At 43.1% G+C, this 23,043-nt stretch overlaps 1 protein-coding gene across 3 annotated transcripts; it reads right to left on the bottom strand.

Moving 5' to 3' along the window:
* Nucleotides 1-10,867: 10,867 nt before the first annotated feature.
* C1GALT1C1 (C1GALT1 specific chaperone 1) lies at nucleotides 10,868-21,784 on the bottom strand. Of its 3 annotated transcripts, none has more exons than XM_030209202.1 (3): nucleotides 21,769-21,784; nucleotides 20,796-20,832; nucleotides 10,868-11,947 (listed from the first exon to the last, which is right to left on the bottom strand). In XM_030209202.1, exon 3 carries the CDS (start codon nucleotides 11,940-11,942, stop codon nucleotides 10,986-10,988), a length of 957 nt encoding a protein of 318 aa, XP_030065062.1. In that variant the 5' UTR covers nucleotides 11,943-11,947; nucleotides 20,796-20,832; nucleotides 21,769-21,784; the 3' UTR covers nucleotides 10,868-10,985. The 3 variants fall into 3 exon arrangements, with proteins under 3 accessions (XP_030065062.1, XP_030065061.1, XP_030065064.1); XM_030209201.1 differs by lacking the exon at nucleotides 21,769-21,784 and adding an exon at nucleotides 21,397-21,517; XM_030209204.1 differs by lacking the exons at nucleotides 20,796-20,832; nucleotides 21,769-21,784 and adding an exon at nucleotides 21,397-21,477.
* Nucleotides 21,785-23,043: the final 1,259 nt, after the last annotated feature.

The following is a 23,043-nucleotide window of genomic DNA, read 5'->3' as shown; positions in this document are numbered from 1 at the left end:
GAGCAGGGACTGTCTTTCTTCTATGTTTGTGCAGCGCTGCGTATGCCTTGTAGCGCTATAGAAATGCTAAATAGTAGTAGTAGTAGTCTCTTGTAACCAGAGCTAACATTGTGATGTCATAATGCCTCAGGCCACCAATAAGAGCCAACCTCATCAGTGATGTCACAATGGCTTGATTGTCCTATACTTGGCTCACTTTTATTACATAGCTCTTTGAGCAGGGACTGTCTTTCTTCTATGTTTGTGCAGCGCTGCGTATGCCTTGTAGCGCTATAGAAATGCTAAATAGTAGTAGTAGTAGTCTCTTGTAACCAGAGCTAACATTGTGATGTCATAATGCCTCAGGCCACCAATAAGAGCCAACCTCATCAGTGATGTCACAATGGCTTGATTGTCCTATACTTGGCTCACTTTTATTACATAGCTCTTTGAGCAGGGACTGTCTTTCTTCTATGTTTGTGCAGCGCTGCGTACGCCTTGTAGCGCTATAGAAATGCTAAATAGTAGTAGTAGTAGTAGTAGGTTGTTACAGAAGAACAAAATGATCTTCTTGTAGCTGCCTCAAAACCCTCCCAAATTTACCACAGCCACTGTGTTGTGCAAACATTGTAGCTGGGAATAACAGACAGTCTGCAAGAAGGACATACTGCTGGTCTGATTGGCAAAGCAGGGGAAGTAGTTATTACTGCCAGAATACTTAAAGTTGATTCCATTTTACTACTACTACTTATCATTTCTATAGCGCTACAAGGCATACGCAGCACTGTACACCATACACAAAAAAAGACAGTCCCTGCTCAAAGAGCTTACAATCTAGGTAAGACAGGCAGATAGAACAATTAAGGGGAAGGGAATAAAGAGGTGAAGTGGGCAAGTGAGCAGTGGTTAGGAGTCAAAAGCAGTGATAAAGAGGTGGGCTTTAAGTTTGGACTTGAAAACGGCCAAAGAGGGGGCTAGACGGACAGGCTCGGGAAGTCTATTCCAGGCGTGAGGTGCAGCAAGATAAAAGGAACGGAGTCTGGAATTAGCAGTAGAGGAGAAGGGGACAGATAAGAGAGATTTATCAACAGAATGGAGTACCCGAGGGGGGGGGGGCGTAGGGAGAGACAAGAGTGGAGAGGTACTGGGGAGCGGCAGAGTGAATGCACTTCTAGGTCAATAAGAGAAGTTTGAATTGAATGCGGAAACGGATAGGGAGCCAGTGAAGTGACTTAAGGAGAGGGATAATGTGAGCATAGCGACTTTGGCGGAAAATGAGTCGTGCAGTAGAGTTTTGGACTGATTGAAGAGGAGAGAGATGGCTAAGAGGGAGGCCGGTGAGAAGCAGGTTACAGTAATCAAGACGAGAGGTGATAAGCGTGTGGATAAGGGTTCTGGTAGAGTGCTCAGAGATGAAGGGACGGATTTTGCTGATGTTATAGAGAAAGAAATGACAGGTTTTGGCAATCTGCTGAATGTGAACAGAGAAGGAGAGAGAGGTGTCAAAGATGACCCCAAGGTTACGAGCAAATGAGACAGGGAGAATGAGAGTGCCATCCACAGAAATAGAGAAAGGGGGGAGAGGAGAGGTAGGTTTAGGGGGAAAGATGAGAAGCTCGGTTTTGGCCATGTTAAGTTTCAGATGACGCTGAGACATCCAGGCAGCGATATCAGATAGGCAGGCTGAAACATTGGTCTGGATGCTGAGTTGATTCCATTTTGAAGATATGAGCTAGAAAAGAGGCAATTATTTATCAAGCCATATACTGGGGCTGTACCTACTTGGCTTGACCTAACATCCTTTCTTGTGGATATGACCATAGGTGAAAAAATTTGAAAGAGTTGCTTCTTCACCCACTTACAGTGACTAAAAAACTACAAGCTGAGGTTTTATCTCCAGGTATATTCTTGAAGGAGTGGAAGAACCTGATGTTTCATCGCTCCCAAAAAGGAGGGTTAATTGCAGATAGCACTTTTGCTCCAATGAGCAAAGAGAGGCACAATTATTAGAAAGTAAGATTATTTTAGCAGCTATTTATGTGGGCCCAGTGCACTGGATTCTGCTGGATTATAAACAGCTGACTAAAGGGAAAGGTGCTCCGTATGAGGTAGCAGTTAGGAGGAAGGCGTTGCAGGAACATCAAGAGGAAGAAATTGAGGAGGCTGAAGACATGGCAGCTCTAAAATACCTGGCTCAGAAGGAGCGTGCAAAGCATCTCCGAACAGAACAAGTTTCCTCTAAACCCACAGCGAACAAAATGAGTAATAATATTTCAACTAAATTTCTCACTTGCATTAAAATAAGTTGAAAATTTTGATCGTTCATCAAAACTAACAGTGCAAAATGCCATTCCATTGTTTCTTGAAATTGTTAGAGATGTTGCTGTGGTTATTGCTTTACCGGCCACCCAAGTTAATGATGAGAGGTTGTTCAGATTTGAGGGCATCCATGAAGGAGTTGCTGACGGGGGCAATTTTTTTTCTAAGGACAAATTCATCAAAGATTTATTTTAAAATTGCTCCTGTGTTTTAATTCGGATCCCCCAATTTGTGAACTTGAGCTGGATATATTAATGTTAAAATTTTGACAAGTTATCATGGAGACATAGGTTACTTTTGGGCTCATTTTCAAAAGAGAAAAATGTTTAAAAAATGGCATAAAGCAGCATTTGGACATTTTTTTTATTTTTGTTACACATTTGTACCCCACGCTTTCCCACCAATGGCAGGCTCAATGCGGCTTACATGGGGCAATGGAGGGTTAAGTGACTTGCCCAGAGTCACAAGGAGCTGCCTGTGCCGGGAATCAAACTCAGTTCCTCAGTTCCCCAGGACCAAAGTCCACCACCCTAACCACTAGGCCAGTCCTCCACAAAGGTAGAAAAAAAAAAAAGCAAATGAAAGCCAGTGTGGTTAAAAGAGGCTATTAGAGCCAAAAGAATATCCTTCATAAAATGGAAAAAAAGGATCCGAATGAAGAAAATAAGAAGCAACATAAGCAATGTCAAGCCAGATGCAAAGTATTGATAAAGAAGGATAAAACAGAATATGAAGATAAACTTGCCGAGACAAAAACTCATAGTAACACGTTTTTTCAGATATATCAGAAGTAGGAAGACTGCAAGCGAATCTGTAGGACCAATAGATCAGGAAGGAGCAAAAGAAGAACTCAAGGAGGACATGGCCACAGCGGAGAGTCTGAATGAATTCTTTGCTTCGATCTTTACGGAAGAAGATGTAAGAGATCTACCTATACCTGAAATATTTTTCTGGGGTGACAATGAGGAAGAACAAAGAAATCTCGGTGAAATTGGAAGATGTACTGAGCCAAATTGACAAGTTAAAGAGTGATAAATCATGTGGACTGGATGGTATACATCCCAAGGTATTGAAAGAACTCAAATATAAAATTGCTAATCTCCTGTTAGTGATCTGTAACCTGTCATTAAAGTCATCTATAGTACCTGAGGACTGGAGGGTGGTCAATGTGACGCTGATATTTATGTTTCAACATTTTTCATTGATGAAACAGCAAAGCAAATACAGACAACTGGTAATATAACACGTCAAATGTCAAAGCGTACACAGCAAAAACAGAGATATAATCCGTCATCGAAACTGTAAACAATTTTTCCCACCCCTCCCCTTCCCCCATCCAAAACCTCCTTTATGTGAAAATGTAACAATATCATTGCTTGCCAAAATGTTCAAATCACTATTTTCAAAATGTTTTTCTATGCTGGTTCATCTGCAGTGCATTCAAATCACAAGAGGGGCATCAAGAGCAGGATATTTTTCTGCCATAATGGAGCAAACCAAAATATCCAGGACTAAAACGAAGACCTTTTGAGCTAGACCCGTTTTAATGACTGTCACAAAAAAAAAGTGGCCTAGATGACCACTGGAGGAATAAAGGAATGAGCGCCCCCCCTTACTCTCCCTGTGGTCAATGAACCCCTCCCACCCCCAAAGATGTGAAAGAAACAGTACATACCAGCCTCTATGACAGCCTCAGATGTTATGGCCAGGCCTATTAGAGCAGCCTAGTGCTTTGTGCAGTGCACTGTGGAGAAGGGGACCCAGGCCTATAATCCATTCTTACACTTGTGGTGGAAAGTGGCAGCCCCCAAACCCACCAAAAACCTACTGTACCCACATATAGGTGACACCTGCAGACAAGGCTATTGTAGTGGTGTATGAAGTTTTTGGTGGGTTTTGGAGATATCACCATACAATATAAGGGAGCAATTCTGAGATGTGTACCTTGGACCTTTTATGTGAAAACCACTGCAGTGCTCCCTAGGGTGCCCCACCCCCTATGCTAGTATGTCTGTGTGGCCAGTCTACAAAGAATGCTGGCTCCTCCTACATCCTAATGACTTGATTTTGTGCATTTTTCACTTGGTCCAAAACAATAAATTGAGTACAGCAACATCTAGAAAAAGGCCATTTTCGAAACAAAAAGATAAAACGTTTTTTTGGTTTTGAAAATTGTTATATTCGCCACTTGAATTTTAGATGTGCTGAGCAAAACGTGCAAAGTTGGATTTAAATGTCATATCAAAAATGCCTCTCCAAGTAACTTATAAATGATGTTACATTTTTTTTACAGCTTTTCTGTATAAGCTGTGTATTTTTAGTTATTATTGTGATTTATAAAAATGCTTGATTTTTTTGTTCAAACTTCAAAGAAATATTATTTTGTGGTTATTAGTCCTAATGTACATAAATACCTTATGTTTCTGTAATTAATCAAATTTCTCTTAAATTTACTATAGGAGGAGTGGAGTCAGACAATAGCAAAATAGAGAAGTCGGAGTCAAAGGTCTGGTGCACCAACTCCACTGCCCTACACATTTTCTCCTCCAAAAAAAAAAAAAAGGACCAAATTTACATATATTTTTGGTTTCCAATAGATGGATAGCGGAAAGGGGCAGAACGGCCAGCAGATCAGGTTTAGAAAACCTTGGCTGCACTGAACCTATTGCATAGTGTGGTATATTTTTTGTTATTTTTGTTACATTTTTACCCTGCGCTTTCCCACTCATGGCAGGCTCAATGCGGCTTACATATACAGGAACTTATTTGTACCTGAGGCAATGGAGGGTTAAGTGACTTGCCCAGAGTCACAGGGAGCTGCCTGTGCCTGAAGTGGGAATCGAACTCAGTTCCCCAGGACCAGAGTCCACCACCCTAACCACTAGGCCACTATTAATAAACCAGCTTATCAAAACATATTTCTACTAGGAATAAAGCTATTGCCATTCTGGGTCAGAACAAAGGTCAAGCACGGTATCCTGTTTCCCATAGTGGGAATCTAGATCACAATTACCAGCAGGATCCCAAGAAGTAGCTAACTCCCATGTTGCCTACCTCTGAGGGAGAAGCAATGGCTTTCCCCAAGCCTACCCTAATAATAAGACTTTCTTCCAGAAACTTGTCATATACTCTGTCAATAAATTGCAGAGCTCAACTGTGTACTCAGTAAAAAAAAAAAAAATATATATATATATTTCCTCCAATTTGTTTTAAATGTAGTTAGGGCCCTGTTTACTAAGCCACGCTGTAGGTGTGCTAACCTTTTAGTGTGTGCTGACAGACACCCATTATATTCCTATGGGTGTCTCTAGTGTTAGTGCATGCTAATTTTTAGTGCGTGCTAAAATGTTTACGCGCTTACAGCACAGCTTAGTAAGCATGGCCCGGCCTCTGATCTTTGTATTTCTTGAAAGAATAAAACAGTTAATTTGCAGTTAGCCATTCTGCTCATGATTTACGGACCTCTATCATATCTGCCCTCAGATGTCTCTTCTGAAAGATGAAAAGCTCTAACTTCTTTAACCTTTCCTTTTATCATTTTGGTCACCCTTCTAAGTACCTTTCCTAATTCTGCTACATGTTTTTTGAGATACAGCAACCAGAACTACACACAATAACTCAACGTGCCAACATACCATTGTTACAGAGTAGGGGTTCTCAACCCAGTCCTCGAGACACACTAAACCAGTCTACTTAAGACATCCACAATGCATATGCATGAAATAAATTTGCATGCACACTGTATGCAAATCTATTTCATACATATTGAGTATCCTGAAACATCCAGCCAGTCAGGTTATGCCGAGGCCTGGGTTGAGAACCCCTGCTATAGAGGCATAATAATATGAAATAAAACAGAATATTACCACTCTAGCTCAGACAGCAAGAGGAATTTGGAAAGGTCAGCTCTTAACATGGGTAAGTAACAAAATCAGAGATGGGCAGAACATTCATATTACTCACTACCTTGGTTTGAGCCACACCTATGGTAGTTATCAAAAGGTATGTGCTAATTATGACTAATGCTGAGAATTACAAATCTGAATGTTACCATGGGCATATTACATAGTACTGATAGATTTACAGGCTAATCCTCTACAACCTGGTAGTGCTAGCTTTATCTATGGCATGCAGTATGAACTGCAGTGTTACAATATAAAACATTGTTATATCAGAATGTTGTATCAGAGCCGGTGGTTGGGAGGCGGGGATAGTGCTGGGCAGACTTATACGGTCTGTGCCCTGAAGAGCACAGGTACAAATCAAAGTAGGGTATACACAAAAAGTAGCACATATGAGTTATCTTGTTGGGCAGACTGGATGGACCGTGCAGGTCTTTTTCTGCCGTCATCTACTATGTTACTATGTATGTAACAGTCTTGTCTTAATACATGATCCATCCTTGACAAAGGTATAGGCAAGTTATAAATGCGATAAATAAAATAAGATTGTCAGAACAATGTTACAATATTTTTTATATACATTTTACAGTACATAAGGACATCAATACCAAAGAAATGAAGGAAATATAAATTAAACTTTAATAGTAAATTCATATTTACATAATTTCTTTCAACACTGCAGATTTGTTTTTACAGCTATACATCTTAGAAAGTTATATAAAGACATAAAATACAGAAATGTAGACAGGAATTTGTTCCCATATACCCTTCATAAAAAACTCTTTGCAAATCAACAGCTTGCAAAAAAATAATTATTTTCAAACTACTACACTCTATGTTAATTTCTCAAGTTATTTAGTTTATGTAAATATTCATGTGTACATATCTTACAGAAAGCACCTAATCCAGTGGTTCCCAAACCTGATCCTGGAGGCACCCCAGCCAGTCAGATTTTCAGGATATCTACAATGAACATTCACGAGAGAAATTTGCATGCAGTGGAGGCAGGGCATGCAAATCTGATGAATATTCATTGTGGGTATCCTGAAAACCTGACTGGCTGGGATGCCTCCAGGACCAGGATTGGGAACCACTGACCTAACCTTGACCACACACTTAATACCAAGTGGCTGAAGGTTTATTTCCAGTAAAGGGTTGAAAGTCAAATCTGTATAGGAAAGTGTAGATAAATCTCTTGCACTTTGTTATTTTTCCCCTGCAGTTTTATCCTGCTCTTTAGCATCTATCCAAAGCAAAAAAAACCAAACAAACCACCCCCCTTAAAACAAACAAACAAAAAAAAAAAAACCAACTATTAGGCTGTTATGTTATGAGCCTTATTCATTCACAACTATCAGGGGTTTTCCCTCTGTTCTACGTTTCCCTTCCCATCTCACTTAGCTTAGTCACCGCAGTCTCTGCTGGGGGCTACGCACCAGAGCCTCCCTTCAGAATACTGTAATCATGGACACTAAGGGAGTAATTCTATAACATTTATGTATTGATTATACAGATAAATTGCATTTACAAGCATGTGTATGCACACATGTGCTTAACTGACAACATTCTATTTAAGCACTATTCTGTAAATACTGCTTAACTTACCCAATGTGTACACATGGGTTGGGGATCAAACTTACACATGTAACTTTTTAAGCTATGCATAGCACTTAGGCACTAACATACCAGCTTTATAGCTGGCATAAGTGCTCATGCCTAAGTCTTATGTACATATATGACCAGTTAGACTGGTATTCTATAAAGGAAAGAAAGTGCCTACATTCCTTTACAGAATAGTCTCTTACCAGGCACCAATTATAGAATTGCCCTCTAAGTGCAACCAATGTGCATCACCACTGCAAAATGAGTGGGATTCCTTCTCTCGCCCATGGAGCTGTGAACGCTGCCTCAGCAACATCCCTAGCCAGCCTAGACAGCATTTTCTCTGTATGCCTGCCAAAGTGGCTCACCATTTGAAGACATACTTCAAAGACAATTATGCACCGTAATTAAAGCGTCTCTTGGAGAATATGGAGAAAGCAAAAACTAGCACTCATTCAAAAATATGCCTCTGTCCAATTTATAGCCCGTTAAAAAAATGCATAAAGACATTTTGAATTTAATACTTAGGGGCCTATTTATTAAAGATTTTCTCCCATTTTATCTAAGGGGAAGATGCTTAGGAAATAGGACCTTCAATGAACAAGAGATATAGGTGCTCATTTTCAAAGCATATAGATTTACAAAAGTTACAGGGTAACCTATGGAACTTTGTAAATCTAAGTGCTTTGAAATACGCCTCTATGTAACTTTGCAAGTCTATATGCTCTGAAAATGAACCTCAATCTTTTTCTACTGATCTAACCTGAGAGAGCCTCCAAGTTCAGTAGTCTGTCTGATGCATCATATGATATTGGTGCAGGCTTTGAGTACACAAAATAGATGGCAATAAAAGAAAAATGGTTAGAGTAGCATGATCCTTCAACCAACCCCCCCTCCCTCCCCCCACTGAATCAGCTCAATTCTGATTCTGTGAGCATGAAGTAGATCTTTTTGTAATATTTGTTCCCTTTAAGCATTATTAATCCATATAACCTGTGAGTCATTTAACATCAATACAACAAAATAAACCTGCAAATATTGTTTTTCATGTTGGAAGATCTTCATTTGGCATTCTTAGATATGCATTCAGCAGAAATAAAAAGTTCAAAACATGAAGTCCTTGATACTCAGTCCCTAAAATTAATATAGCAACTGAAACACCTGAGATTATAAAATGCCCAGTGTAGCACTCTGATATGCCATTTTGCTTGCTATATTTCCTTCTTTCCATTATTGCTTGAACATGTTCAGGAAGTCGTGTTATAGACTCAAAGAAAAGTTCAACTTAAAGCTGTTTACAGCTGAAGCAGTAGAGAATCTCAAATGCATTCTAATAACTATATGTTGGCACTAGCTAGGTAATTATTAGAGACCCACAGCTAACTTTCTCTGTCCACAAAACAATTAACTTAGGAATGGCAGCCCTCTACCAAATTAGTTTTCATTGAGCATTTTAAAAATCCTTTTAAAACTATGAATCTTCATATGAACATATGGTGGAATATAAAGATCCATCCATAGCAGCATTTGACATCTAACTAAGCTGGGGAGGCAGAGATATCAGTCTTAATTCTCTTAAATTTCCATTTGCGATGTAGTTCTTGCTGAACCAGGCAGGTTGTGTAATTTTATAATAAGCGATGGCAGTGGAAAGCTACCAATATTTTATCATCATTAGGATCCTATCATAATAATAAAGCAACTAAAATCAATGTTAACCACTTAAAGCAAAGACCCCTATTTAATGAAAAACGTGCAGAAGAGACAATTGGAAAATAGCATTTCAACAGGTTAACACGTATGAACACCTCTCTTGCACTAATGCATCCATTTTATCTTAATATTTGTGGACCATCTCTAGGAAAAGGTGATTAAAGTCACCAGAAATGAAAAAAAAAAGTTTTTAATAAATTCTGTTAGAGCAAACAATTTGTAATACAACAGTCCCCATTCTTTTATGTGAAAAAATTAAAAATAAGTTACAGAAGTTCAAATGTAACTTTTGCAGATTACTTATGGACCTACAAAATGAAAAAGAAAATTACATTTTAAAAAATTAGCCATTTTCAACATTTTGGATCTGCTACTTTAGGGGGTCTTTCATTAAACTGCACTAACGTTTTTAGCTGGTGCTATATGCTGAGATGCCCATTATATTGATATGGGTGTCTCAACATTTAGTGCCAGCTGAAAATGCAAGCATACCTTAGTAAAAGGCCCCCTTAGTTACCTTTCCCTAAAGATGGTCATATTTTGGCTAACAAATAAAACAAACACAATATTGGAAAAAAAAAAGTTCAGTTCTTCCTCTTGTTTCACTTACACAACTGTAATAATGTCCAAAGTGGCTGTTTCTTTTTTTTTTTTTAATCAAAGAACCAGAGATCAATATTCTATTTCATTATCCTTATTTTAGTTTTTGGGTCAAATCTGATTCCAAAATAACTATACAGAACAGAACTTAGGGCCCTGTTTACTAAGCCACGCTAGTGTTTTTAGTGTGTGTTAAGCATTAGCGCGCGCTAACCGTGTAGATGCCCATAATATTCCTATGGGTATCTACACGGTTAGCATGTGCTAAAAATGCTAGTGTACCTTAGTAAACAGGGCCCTTAATTTTGTAAAAGGTCCTTTTACTAAGCTACAGTAAATATAGGCCTTCATGCGCCCTTATGCAGGTCTTTCCTACATGCTAAATGCCAATCTTCTATTTTTTCCATTAATGGCCTTGAACTGTTAGCATGCAGCTATTTTTAAAAATTACCAGGGAGCACTTACCAACACCTATTTTGTAGGCAGTAAGGGCTCCTGCATTATCCATGTGCTAACTAGTTGGTGTGCGGTAATGTAGATACACTAACTGATTAGTGCTTGAATGTCCACTCTTCATCCCTGACACGCCCCCTCAAAATAAAATATTTAGCACACACATTTAAAAACTACTGCGTGATGCTGCAGTGTGTCCTGTGGTAGTCAATTTTTTGCTGTTTTAGGTGCACGTTAGCGATTTCTGAGGCTTAGTAAAAGGGTCCCTAAATTAATAAAGTCATCAAAACAAGTATTAGATATAGCATTTTATTTTGTGTATTATCTGTTAGTAACAGTAGAAAACCCATGTTGTTAAAATGTGGTTCTCACTGTATGCAAAAGCTTCCCCATATTACTGGTTTGCAAGGTAAACCTTTAATCATTATTTGAATCGCTGGGTGGTAGGAAAACCAAAGCATCATGGAAAGCGTGACCATAAGCATGCAGTCTGTACACACCATACATCATTACGTGCATGTTATTAGGTGACAGTCCATTGAATGTGATTGCCATGTCTGAGCAGCACCCCTCCACTACTTGCTGTGGGCTACTATCCATTGAATCCTTAATCAGATTATTGACAGATTTTGTGTTGAAGATGTCTTTACCTTCAGAATCTTCTGCATTTTCTGCCACTACTCCAGTGTATTTCAGACACATAGCTAACTGTTTATCTTCAGAGAGCTTCCATATTAAGCTTCCTTGTTCTGGGCACTCTTCTGGATGTTTGAAAACAGCATACAGCCTATTTAGAGATTCTATACTTAAGACAATACCACCATTAAAATCAACATACTCCAGGTCTCCAGATTTAATAGTATGGCCCACATAGAAAGGCTGTGCTGGATCTTTTTTCAACAAAAAATACTTAAGGTTTTCAATGATGGCAAATGTTGTTGGGTACGCAAGAAAAAACCAGTTGAAATCATTTTTATAATTTTCATAGGCATGTTGATATGCTTTCCTCATCATTGACCACATGTCATCAGTGTGGAGGATAATAGATTCAAATACTTTCACATGTTCAGAGCTGTAGAAATCCGACTTATCACAGTGTTTGCTCCATGTTTCCTTTACTGCTGCCCAATGACTAAGGTCTTTAGGTTTCACAAGGATGATACAGTACACGCGAATACTTTGTGTGAGTGACATGCGTTCAGCCTCTGGAAGGTTCCAAACCTCTTCTTTGTCTGGGGCTTGAATGTGATGGTGCTCGTGGTGATGTGCTCTTCTGTCATTGCCCAGTTTAATTTGTCCAAAGAGGTTAACCACAATGCAGGCAATGCCTCCTATCATCATACCTTTAATAAAAGAACTACCTTCAGATATCATCTTTCCTAAAAAACAAAACAAAATCTTGTCTCAAGTTCATTATGAAAATTTTACTGTACTTAAAATCATAACTGCATGACATTGAGGTCACTTACAAGTAAAAACCAATTATATCCAACAACTGTTTAGACCACCATATTTTAAGTACCCATGCACTAGCTGCATAGTTTATTAAAACCACATTAATGTTCGAAGTTTCATATTTTAGATGTGAGTACAAGTAACGTGGCTGCCATGTTGCTCCATTAAAATATAATAAAAAACTGAGTCCTTTTACTAGACTAACCTATTTGGAATTAAGTTTTAAAAGTTATACTCCATGTACTGATCTCATAGCAGTATAACTCTGGAAAAATTAAAATGGGAAATTAAGCCAGGTTAAAAATACTTTAACAAGCTCAAGTTATTTATTTTTATTACATTTGTACCCCGCGCTTTCCCACTCATAGCAGGTTCAATGCAGCTTACATATTATATACAGGTACTTATTTGTACCTGGGGCAATGGAGGGTTAAGTGACTTGCCCAGAGTCACAAGAAGCTGCCTGTGCCTGTAGTGGGAATCGAACCCAGTTCCCCAGCACCAAAGTCCACCACTCTAACCACTCCTATGTAATATGTAGCTGCAATAAAGAAACTATATGCAGGAATTATCCTGTTATTCTACAATAGTGTATGTTTCTGGTGGCTGCCTTGTTTTTTGACACAATAGGCAAGGGGATACTGAACTGATCAAAGAAGCAAATTTTGGTTTAAACAACAACAAAAAAAACCCCATCCTGATAAGAGTAATAATGCAAAACACAAAGATGAGAAAAACTCTCTAATTTGCTACTGTATTGCACTTAATCCAGTAGCAATAAACTTAGACTACTGGTTCTCAACCAAGAACCTTGGGGCACACCCAGTCACTTGGGTTTTCAGGATATGCATGAGATTGAGACAGATTTGCATGCATACATATTCATTGTGGATATCCTGAAAACTCAAGTGGCTGGGCTGAGAAGCACTCATTTAGAGTATGTTCAGTACTCCTTTGTGTGGCTACCTTACCAATGCCATCATCAGGAATGATGTAAATGCAATAACAACTCATCCCTTTCCATCTCAACAAGACAACCAACTAGTTCATCTCAACTTTTTAATGAATATGTATATATTCAAAGTGATCTTCATGTAAAATATTTTATTAAGGAAAGACTACAATATTCACATCATCATACTCCTATAATTTATTCAAACACCATTGATCCCTCTGCTTCATGGTAATAGTAAATGATTGCAGAAAAGACCATTCAGTGTGCCCAGCTGAAATTCTTCCACTTTAGTTAAGATAAGCCTATAAGATCCCATAGCCAACTCAACACCAGCTCTTTATTCCCACCACCATATTTTTTTAACCTCTTTCCTATTACTGTTCTCTACATTAGTCCCAAGCATGCCCAGAACCTGTTAATGTACTAGATTCCACTACCTTCACTGCTAGGCTACTTCAGGCTTTTTGCCATCTTCCCCTTATTTTTTTTTAATAAAACCTACACTCTGATCCCCTTCAGTGTCTTATTCCCAAGTTTTCTGATACTTCACAAATCAAATAAAACTATCACAGCCGAAGCTTGCTGCGTACCATGTCACTTAGGCCAGTTCCTCATATCTTGTGTAACTGTACATGCAACTTGCCTTGAGTTTAGACACCCATCTATTTATCCTAATTGCCTTTGTACTACTCATCTTGTCCCCGTCTATCTAGCTGGGAAGGCGGTAGAACAAGAGGAGGTGAAATGAGATTGAATAGGGACAGACTCAGGAAAGATGTCAGGAAGTATTTTTTCACAGAGAGGGTGGTGGATGCTTGGAATGCCCTCCCGCAAGAGGTGGTGGAGATGAAAACGGTAACGGAATTCAAACATGCGTGGGATATACATAAAGGAATCCTGTGCAGAAGGAATGGATCCTCAGAAGCTTAGCCAAAATTGGGTGGCGGAGCAGGTGGGGGGGAAGAGGGGTTGGTGATTGAGAGGCGATGATAGTGGAGGGCAGACTTATACGGTCTGTGCCAGAGCCGGTGATGGGAGGCGGGACTGGTGGTTGGGAGGCGGGGAATCCTGCTGGGCAGACTTATACGGTCTGTGTCCTGAAAAGACAGGTACAAATCAAGGTAAGGTATACACATATGAATTTATCTTGTTGGGCAGACTGGATGGACCATGCAGGTCTTTTTCTGCCGTCATCTACTATGTTACTATGACCCCTGGCTAAATAGTAAAATGTCTCATTGTATTGTAAAAATCGCATTAGCATCATATCTATCCTGCTTATTTTCGAACGAGAAAGCCGGCCATCTTCCGACACAAATCGGGAGATGGCCGGCCATCTCCTGAACCCGGCCAAATCAGTATAATCGAAAGCCGATTTTGGCCGGCTTCAACTGCATTCTGTTGCAGCGCCGGGCAAAGTTAAAGGGGGCGTTTCAGCAGGGTACGGAAAGCGGTACGGGGGCGTGGTTACCAGATGGCCGGCTTCACCTGATAATGGAAAAAAGAAGGCCGGCTCTGACAAGCACTTGGCCGGCTTCACTTGGTCCATTTATTTTTAGGACCAAGTCTCAGAAAAGTGCCCCAACTGACCAGATGACCACCGGAGGGAATGGGGGATCACCTCCCCCTACTCCCCCAGTGGTCACCAACCGTTCCCTCCCACCCAAAAAAGAAATTTTTTTTAAACATTTTTTGGCAGCCTCTATGCCAGCCTCAAATATCACACCCAGCTCCATGACAGCAATATGCAGGTCCCTGGAGCAGTTTTTAGTGGGTGCAGTGCACTTCAGGCAGGCGGACTCAGGCCCATCCCCCCCCTACCTGTTACATTTGTGGTGGTAAATGGGAGCCCTCCAACCCCCCTGACAAAACCCACTGTATCCACATGTAGGTGCCCCCCTTCACCTGTAAGGGCTATGGTAGTGGTGTACAGTTGTGGGGAGTGGGTTTTGGGGGGATTTGGGGGGCTCAGCACACAAGGTAAGGGAGGTATGCACCTGGGAGCAATTTTTGAAGTCCACTGCAGTGCCCCCTAGGGTGCCCGGCTGGTGTCCTGGCATGTCAGGGGGACCAGTGCACTACAAATGCTGGCCCCTCCCACGACCAAATGCTTTGGATTTGGCCGGGTTTGAGATGGCTGGCATCAGTTTCCATTATCGCTGAAAAACGATGCCGGCCATCTCAAACATTTGGCCGGCCCCAACCGTATTATCGAAACAAAAGATGGCCGGCCATCTTTCTCGGTTCGGGACCGCTGTTTGCGGCGCCATTCAATTATGCCCCTCCACATTATCTGAATGTACTAACATGAGTTTATTAAGTGTTCTATTGCTAGTATGCTGACATTATATTATATCTATGTTACTTGAGTGTTCTTTCATGCTAGTCTGGGTTCTTTTTGTACTGACAATTATCACATTTCTGTTATATGACTTTCTACAGTGCTGTTAAATGTGTATATTTCTGATACTGTTTCATGTTAGTTTTAGTCTTCAATTTCCTGTTTCCAAGTTTACCTCATAGATTATATTTATGCTTATATTTGGTCATTTTACTATTGTTATGCTGTTAACAAAATTGTAAGTTTACCTGAAGTACATCGCCTTGGGTGAATCCCAATAAAATAAGATAAAATAAAAACCTTGCTCTAACACCTAGTCTCCCTATGGGTCATTAAAGTTTGAGTTTTTAACACTGATCATCCCAATCCCATTCTTGGAATCCTGATGCAGTCTTGCAACTACTGTTTGGATCAATTTACCATTTAAACAATTTGGGGAATAATCTCTACACACATACTAACAACAATTATTTTTTATACTTACTACTACTACTTAACATTTCTAAAGCGCTACTAGGGTTATGCAGTGCTGTACAGTTTAACAAAGGACAGTCCCTGCTCAAAGGAGCTTACAATCTAATGGACAACATGTGCAGTCAATTGGGGCAGTCTCGATTTCCTGGATAGAGGTAAAATGATTAGGTGCCGAAGGTGACATTGAAGAGATGGGCTTTGAGTAAGGATTTGAAGATGGGCAGGGAGGGGGCTCTGCGTATGGGCTCAGGGAGTTTGTTCCAAGCATAGGGAGAGACAAGGCAGAAAGGGCAGAGCCTGGAGTTGGCGATGGTGGAGAAGGGAGCAGAGAGGAGGGATTTGTCCTGTGAGCGGTTTCGGGTAGGAGCGTAGGGGGAGATAAGGGTAGAGAGGTAGTGGGGGGCTGCAGATTGAGTGCATTTGTAGGTTAGTAGGAGAAGTTTAAACTGTATGCAGTACCTGATTGGAAGCCAGTGAAGTGACTTGAGGAGAGGGGTGATATGAGCATATCGGTCCAGGCGGAAGATAAGACGTGCAGCAGAGTTCTGAACGGATTGAAGGGGGGATAGGTGGCTAAGTGGGAGGCCAGTGAGGAGTAGGTTGCAATAGTCAAGGCGAGAGGTAACAAGAGAGTGGACGAGCGTTCGGGTGGTGTGCTCAGAGAGGAAAGGGTGAATTTTGCTGATGTTGTAGAGAAAGAAGCGACAGGTCTTGGCTATCTGCTGGATATGCGCGGAGAAGGAGAGGGAGGAGTCGAAGACGACTCCGAGGTTGCGGGCAGATGAGACGGGGAGGATGAGAGTGCCATCGACTGAGATAGAGAGTGGGGGGAGAGGAGATGTGGGTTTGAGTGGAAAGATAATAAGCTCTGTCTTGGACATGTTCAGTTTCAGGTGGTGGTTGGACATCCAGGCAGCAATGTCAGATAAGCAGGCCAATACTTTGGCCTGGGTTTCTGCAGTGATGTCTGGTGTGGAGAGATAAAGCTGGGTGTCGTCGGCATAGAGATGATATTGGAAGCCATGAGATAAGATCAGCGAGCCCAGGGAAGCTTCATTTATGCAAGCATATATGGTTACAATAACAAGCGTCAACAATTTTATCTGCCATTTTGTCATAACCACCAATATGACACTTGCTTAACCCCCAAAACTAAAATAAACCTACCCCCTATAGAACCCCCCCCCCCCAATTCCCTCTCCCACCCCTGGAGGAGATCAACTATTCAGAATTCTGCTGCGAGCAGTTGGTGTTAACGTGTCCCACAAGGGGGACCAGCACTAAAAAAGGTGGTCCCCCCGCTGTGGAGCCAAATCCTGAACATCCTTACGTTCCATTGCACTCAGGGAGATCATAAGGGCCCGCCACTGTTGAATCGAAGGGTGGCTGAAGAGCAGCCAGGCACTTAATATTTTTTTTCCCCATCAGTACCACCCGCCTTAAAAAGGTTAACAGACCTACTTTACGGGATCCCCCTACATGGTATACATCAAATAACACTGCAGGGGAAGGTCTCCACTTAATCCTCCAGACCCCAGACACGTGGGCACAAAGGGTCATCCAGAATGCCAGGACCGGAGGACAAAGCCAGAACACACTTCGGACAGTCATCACGGGGGGGTACAAGGTAGCCCTAAAGGCCCTAAGGGGTGAGATGTAGAGATGCATAATAAATACCCTATCCACCCCCATCCCTCACCATCTCTCTTGTCCCCCTCCTCCTTCCTAGCCCTTAATCTTCAACACCTCCTTCCTACCATTAACCCTTCACCATTCCTCCTAAGTGCACCACGTCTTCGTCGCCTTCGTCGCCTTCGTCGCCCGACCTCCCCCACCCTCCTCCGCACTCTCCTGCTCCTCCTCCTGCTATCCGCGGGAGACATTAATCCTAATCCAGGCCCCCCTCACCTGTCCTCCTCCTATCCACACAAACGATTCCGTGACGCCTCCAATCTCGTCTCTATTCCCCTCCTCCCCCCCTCTTCCCTCCCCTTCTCATGTGCCTTGTGGAATGCCCACTCGGTCTGCAACAAACTGCCCTTCATCCACGATCTCTTAATCTCTCGCTCCCTTCAACTACTCGCCCTAACCGAAACCTGGCTCTCCCCTGACAACTCTGCCTCAGTCGCTGCCCTCTGTCATGGAGGTTATCTCTTCTCCCACACTCCCCGCCCAGATGGCCGTGGCGGAGGCGTCGGGCTACTTCTCTCGCCCTCCTGTAGTTTCCAACCCCTCCTCCTGCCGCAGTCTCACTGCTTCTCATCCTTTGAAGCTCACTCCATCCGACTATTCCACCCATTACCACTCAGAGTTGCCGTCATCTACCGCCCCCCTGATAAGCCCCTCTCTTCATTCCTTACTGACTTCGACGCCTGGCTCACCGTCTTTCTTGATCCCGCATCTCCATCCCTCATTCTTGGTGATTTTAACATTCACGTTGACAACCCATCCAACACTTACACTTCTAAATTCCTCACTCTGATATCCTCCTTTAACCTCCGACTATCCTCTACCGCCCCTACTCACCGTGATGGCCATTGTCTCGACTTCGTTCTCTTCTCTTCCTGCTCACCTTCTAATTTCTGCACCTCAGTCCTTCCTATCTCAGATCATCACCTAATCACCCTCACACTTCATCACCCTCCCCCTCAACCTCGCCCAACTATAACCACTACCTTCAGGAATCTCCAAGCTGTCGACCCCCCTACCCTATCCTCTCACATCTCCAATCTCTTCTCGTCCATCTCGTCTCCTGAATCTGTCGACACGGCTGTCTCTACCTACAATGAAATTCTCTCCACTGCTCTGGATACCCTAGCACCATTTGCCTCTCGCCCCACTAAGCGCATTAATCCTCAGCCCTGGTTAACCCCATGCACCCGTTACCTTCGCTCCTGCACCCGATCTGCTGAACGACTCTGGAGGAAATCTCGCACCCTGTCAGAATTCACGCTATCCTCCTTCCAGTCCTCCCTATTCCTTGCCAAACAGGAATATTATTCTCAATTAATCAATTCTCTTGGCTCCAACCCTCGTCGCCTCTTCGCAACCCTCAACTCCCTACTTAAAGTGCCCTCCGCTCCCACCCCCCCTCACTCTCTCTTCAAACATTAGCTGACTACTTCCGCGATAAAGTGCAGAAGATAAACCTTGAATTCACCTCCAAGCCTTCTCCTCCCTGTGACTTCTTAACCCACTCCCTCAACCAACCTAACCTGTCCTCCTTCTCCTCCTTCCCTGAGATCACCGAAGAGGAAACTGCTCGCCTTCTTTCCTCTAAATGCACCACCTGTTCCTCTGACCCCATTCCCACCAATCTGCTTACCAACATCTCTCCTACAGTTAACCCCTCAATCTGTCACATCCTCAACCTCTCTCTCTCCACTGCTACTGTCCCTGACACCTTCAAGCACGCTGTAGTCACTCCACTTCTTAAAAAACCATCACTTGACCCCACCTGTCCCTCCAATTACCGCCCCATCTCCCTTCTACCCTTCCTCTCCAAATTACTTGAACGAGCTGTCCACAGCCGCTGCCTTGATTACCTCTCCTCTCAGGCCATCCTTGATCCGCTTCAATCCGGCTTTCGCCCACTACACTCAACAGAAACAGCTCTCTCCAAAGTCTGCAATGACCTATTCCTTGCCAAATCCAAAGGTCACTACTCCATCCTTATCCTCCTCGACTTATCTGCCGCCTTCGACACCGTCAATCATAATTTACTTCTTGACACACTGTCTTCATTTGGATTCCAGGGCCCCGTCCTCTCCTGTTGGAGTTCCCCAAGGATCTGTCCTTGGACCGCTTCTTTTCTCAATATACACCTCTTCCCTGGGCTCACTGATCTCATCACATGGTTTCCAGTACCATCTCTATGCCGATGACACCCAGCTCTACCTCTCCACTCCCAACATCACAGTCGAAACCCAGGCCAAAGTCTCGGCCTGCCTCTCAGATATCGCCGCCTGGATGTCCAACCGTCACCTGAAACTGAACATGGCAAAGACTGAGCTCCTTGTCTTCCCACCCAAACCCTCCTCTCCTCTTCCCCCACTCTCTGTCTCTGTTGACAACGCCCTCATCCTCCCCGTCTCGTCAGCCCGCAATCTCGGAGTCATTTTCGACTCCTCCCTCTCCTTCTCTGCCCATATCCAGCAGACAGCTAAGACCTGTCGCTTCTTCCTCTATAATATTAGCAAAATCTGCCCATTCCTCTCTGAACAGACCACCCGAACCCTCGTCCACTCACTTGTTACCTCTCGTCTTGTCTATTGCAACCTTCTCCTTGCTGGTCTCCCGCTTAGCCACCTATCCCCCCTTCAATCTGTCCAAAATTCCGCCGCACGTCTTATCTACCGCGTGAACCGATACTCTCATATCACCCCTCTCCTCAAGTCGCTTCACTGGCTCCCGATTCACTACCGTATTCAGTTCAAGCTTCTCCTAATGACCTTCAAATGCACTCAATCTGCAGCCCCCCATTACCTCTCTACCCTCCTCTCCCCCTATGTCCCCACCCGTAACCTCCGCTCTCAGGACAAATCACTCCTATCTGTACCCTTCTCCACCACCGCTAACTCCAGACTCCGTCCCTTCTGCCTCGCATCACCTTATGCTTGGAACAGACTCCCCGAGCCCATACGCCATGCGCCCTCCCTGCCCATCTTTAAGTCCTTACTCAAAACCCATCTCTTCTCCCTTGCTTTTGGCGCCTAACCACCTTCCCCATTCATGATACACTGACTACATAGTTTGTTACCCTTAGATTGTAAGCTCTCTTGAGCAGGGACTGTCCTTCCCCATGTTTTAACTTGTACAGCGCTGCGTAACCCTAGTAGCGCTATAGAAATGCTAAGTAGTAGTAGTAGTAAATTTATATTGCAGCTCCCGAATGTCAGCACTCCCAAAAGCCCCACAGCAGGCACCTAACAAAATGTATGTAAAGAGAGTATGTGTGGTGTGCCCATTAGTGTCCTCTCTAAAATGTAAACAATTTTCTTACCTGCGGTTTTTTTCCCCAAAATATCTTCTTCGGTTTTCTATTTGAAAAAAGAGATCATAACAAGCTCAAAAGCTTATGTACAATATACTGGCACCAAATCAAAACAAAGCATCCAAAATATTCTTTTTCTGCAGGCCTTATATTCTGCCCAAATAAAAAATTCTTCATACAGCTTTTCACTTTAGAGCCTTTTTTACAGTTCCTGCTTTCCACTGTCAACTTTCAGCAGTGAAAAAAGAAAACAAGAATCAAGAGAAGCAGGAACTAGGTTACAAAGACATGTAGTCGTGGAGAGGGGGGAGGAGTCAAGCATACCTGACAGGGAAGCTGTTACGCCAGTTCCACCTGCGGAACAGGTGGGGAAATTTGGAGGCAGGGCAAAAACTTCGCATGCCTCAGAAGAAGCCGGCGAACCGCCCCAAAACCAACTTTTCCACCTTTCAGCACCCTACGTTATCCCCAATAGCGGGGAAAAAAATGATAACACACCTGAAAAACCAAGTCACACACACACACGCTTCCCTCACAGGGCACCAGAGACCCCACCCACCCCCTCGCGGCACCTATCCCTTCTTCTCAAACTCCTCGACTCCCCTCCTACCCAGTCTCTGAAGTCACCGTTTTTCTCTTTCCACAGCGTCCCCCCACTGCCACCTGTGTGAGGCAGCAGCAACGTCTTCCTGGCCCGCGCGCGCCGGCAGCTGTTGGCCGCCCGGCCGGAAACAGGAAGTCGCATCAGAAGGCGACCAAGAAAGAAGAGAAAGAGAGAAGTTGGTACGCCGCGCGAGGAGGAGGAGGTTTTAGAGAAGGGAAAACATCGGGGCGACCTGAGAGATAAGTTTGAAGGTAGATTATTAGGGTCGGAGAGTTTGAAGAATGAGGGAGGGGGGCTGCAGTTGTGTGAGTTTGAGAAAGAGAGAGGGAGAGAGGTGGGTCGTTGAGCGGCTGTTTCTTCTTCCGCTTCGCTTCTCACCGCGCTTGGAAACGCTGAGGTCGTCTAGATGCTGCCCGGAGGAAAGGCGCCAGAGCTGCCAAGTTCCCCATTCCAGGAGGGAGACTTTTTTTTTGGCCGGTCCTGGTTTTAAACTTACATCCCAAAGCAGTGTGGGACTTGGAGTCCATGATTTCTATCCGTTGAAATCAGTGCTGCAAGTCCCATAATGCACCAGGGTGAGGTTGGCAGAAATCCAGGACCGGCCAAACAGTCTTCCCTCCTGGGATGGGTAACTTGGCAGCTCTGGCAGTCATAGGAAATCCCTGACAGAGAGAACCCGTTTCCTGTATAGTCCAGAGCCACAGTCAAGCGTCTGTACTTTTAATGAGTTTGAAGATAGATCGAACAGGGGTTTCGGCACTTTTTTTTATCACTGGCCTGCCCTGAGTCAGTGCCTCCTCACCTAGGCCATAGGTTGAGCCGGCCCTCATTATTTAGTGTCTAATGCACAGTGGGGTTCTGTATCCCTTCTTACCGTTTGCTATAGCAGCTACTGCTACTTCTATGCAAATGTATTACAACAAGTTCATCAGTATTATGTTAAATAGTTTTTTTTATTCAACAAATAAAGCTACAAGCAGTCAAAAAACAATTTGTTCAATTTTTACAGGTGCATTCCCTTCTCTAACAGCCATCCCCCCTCCACCCAACCTCTATAACATGTTTATTGCAACGGTGTGTATGAAAACATACAAAACTTGAATAACATGGCAAAGATAAGTCACCGGAGCACGAGGCGAAGTATAACATAAGCCAACTGAACATACAGAAGAGATGGGCCTTGGTTCTTATAACCCTTCTACAAAACAGTAGATCACCTTGCCACAAACAGCCAGTCCACACCTCATCCCCTTGCTTCAGTCCCCTCCCTTCCAACCCCCCCCCCCCCCCCTTTCATGGAAAGAAAAACATTGTGAATTAGACCTGCCTAAAAAGTGAGTAGCACGAAACTTGTCTTTGGACCCATTTGTGATTTTGTTGAGTTGGAGAGTGGAGAGGTGGAATTGTTGGTTTGTGAAAAAGAGTGGAGAGTTGTTGAGTTGTCTGTTTGTCCCTGTCTGAACCCTTTTACCCTCACATTTCCTGCCTTGGCTCCTCTGTATCTCATCTCCTCAAGTCCTTACCCACACACCTGCCAGCCCCCCAGCCACACCCATCCCTTTCTCTGTATCTCACCCCCTTCCCCCACCAAACCTTCCAATCTCCCATTCAAACCCCTTACCTACTTGTTTTCTGTCTTTCATTGTTCCTGTT

The sequence above is a fragment of the Microcaecilia unicolor genome, chromosome 7 (assembly GCF_901765095.1).
Source record: "Microcaecilia unicolor chromosome 7, aMicUni1.1, whole genome shotgun sequence".
NCBI classification, from domain to species: domain Eukaryota; kingdom Metazoa; phylum Chordata; class Amphibia; order Gymnophiona; family Siphonopidae; genus Microcaecilia; species Microcaecilia unicolor.
Note: the sequence above shows the minus strand (reverse complement) of the source record. Positions and strands in the feature narration are given on the sequence as shown.

Excerpts from the sequence above, each read along its gene's own strand:
- C1GALT1C1 (XM_030209202.1), bottom strand. The coding sequence starts at position 11,942 with ATGATATCTGAAGGTAGTTCTTTTATTAAAGGTATGATGATAGGAGGC.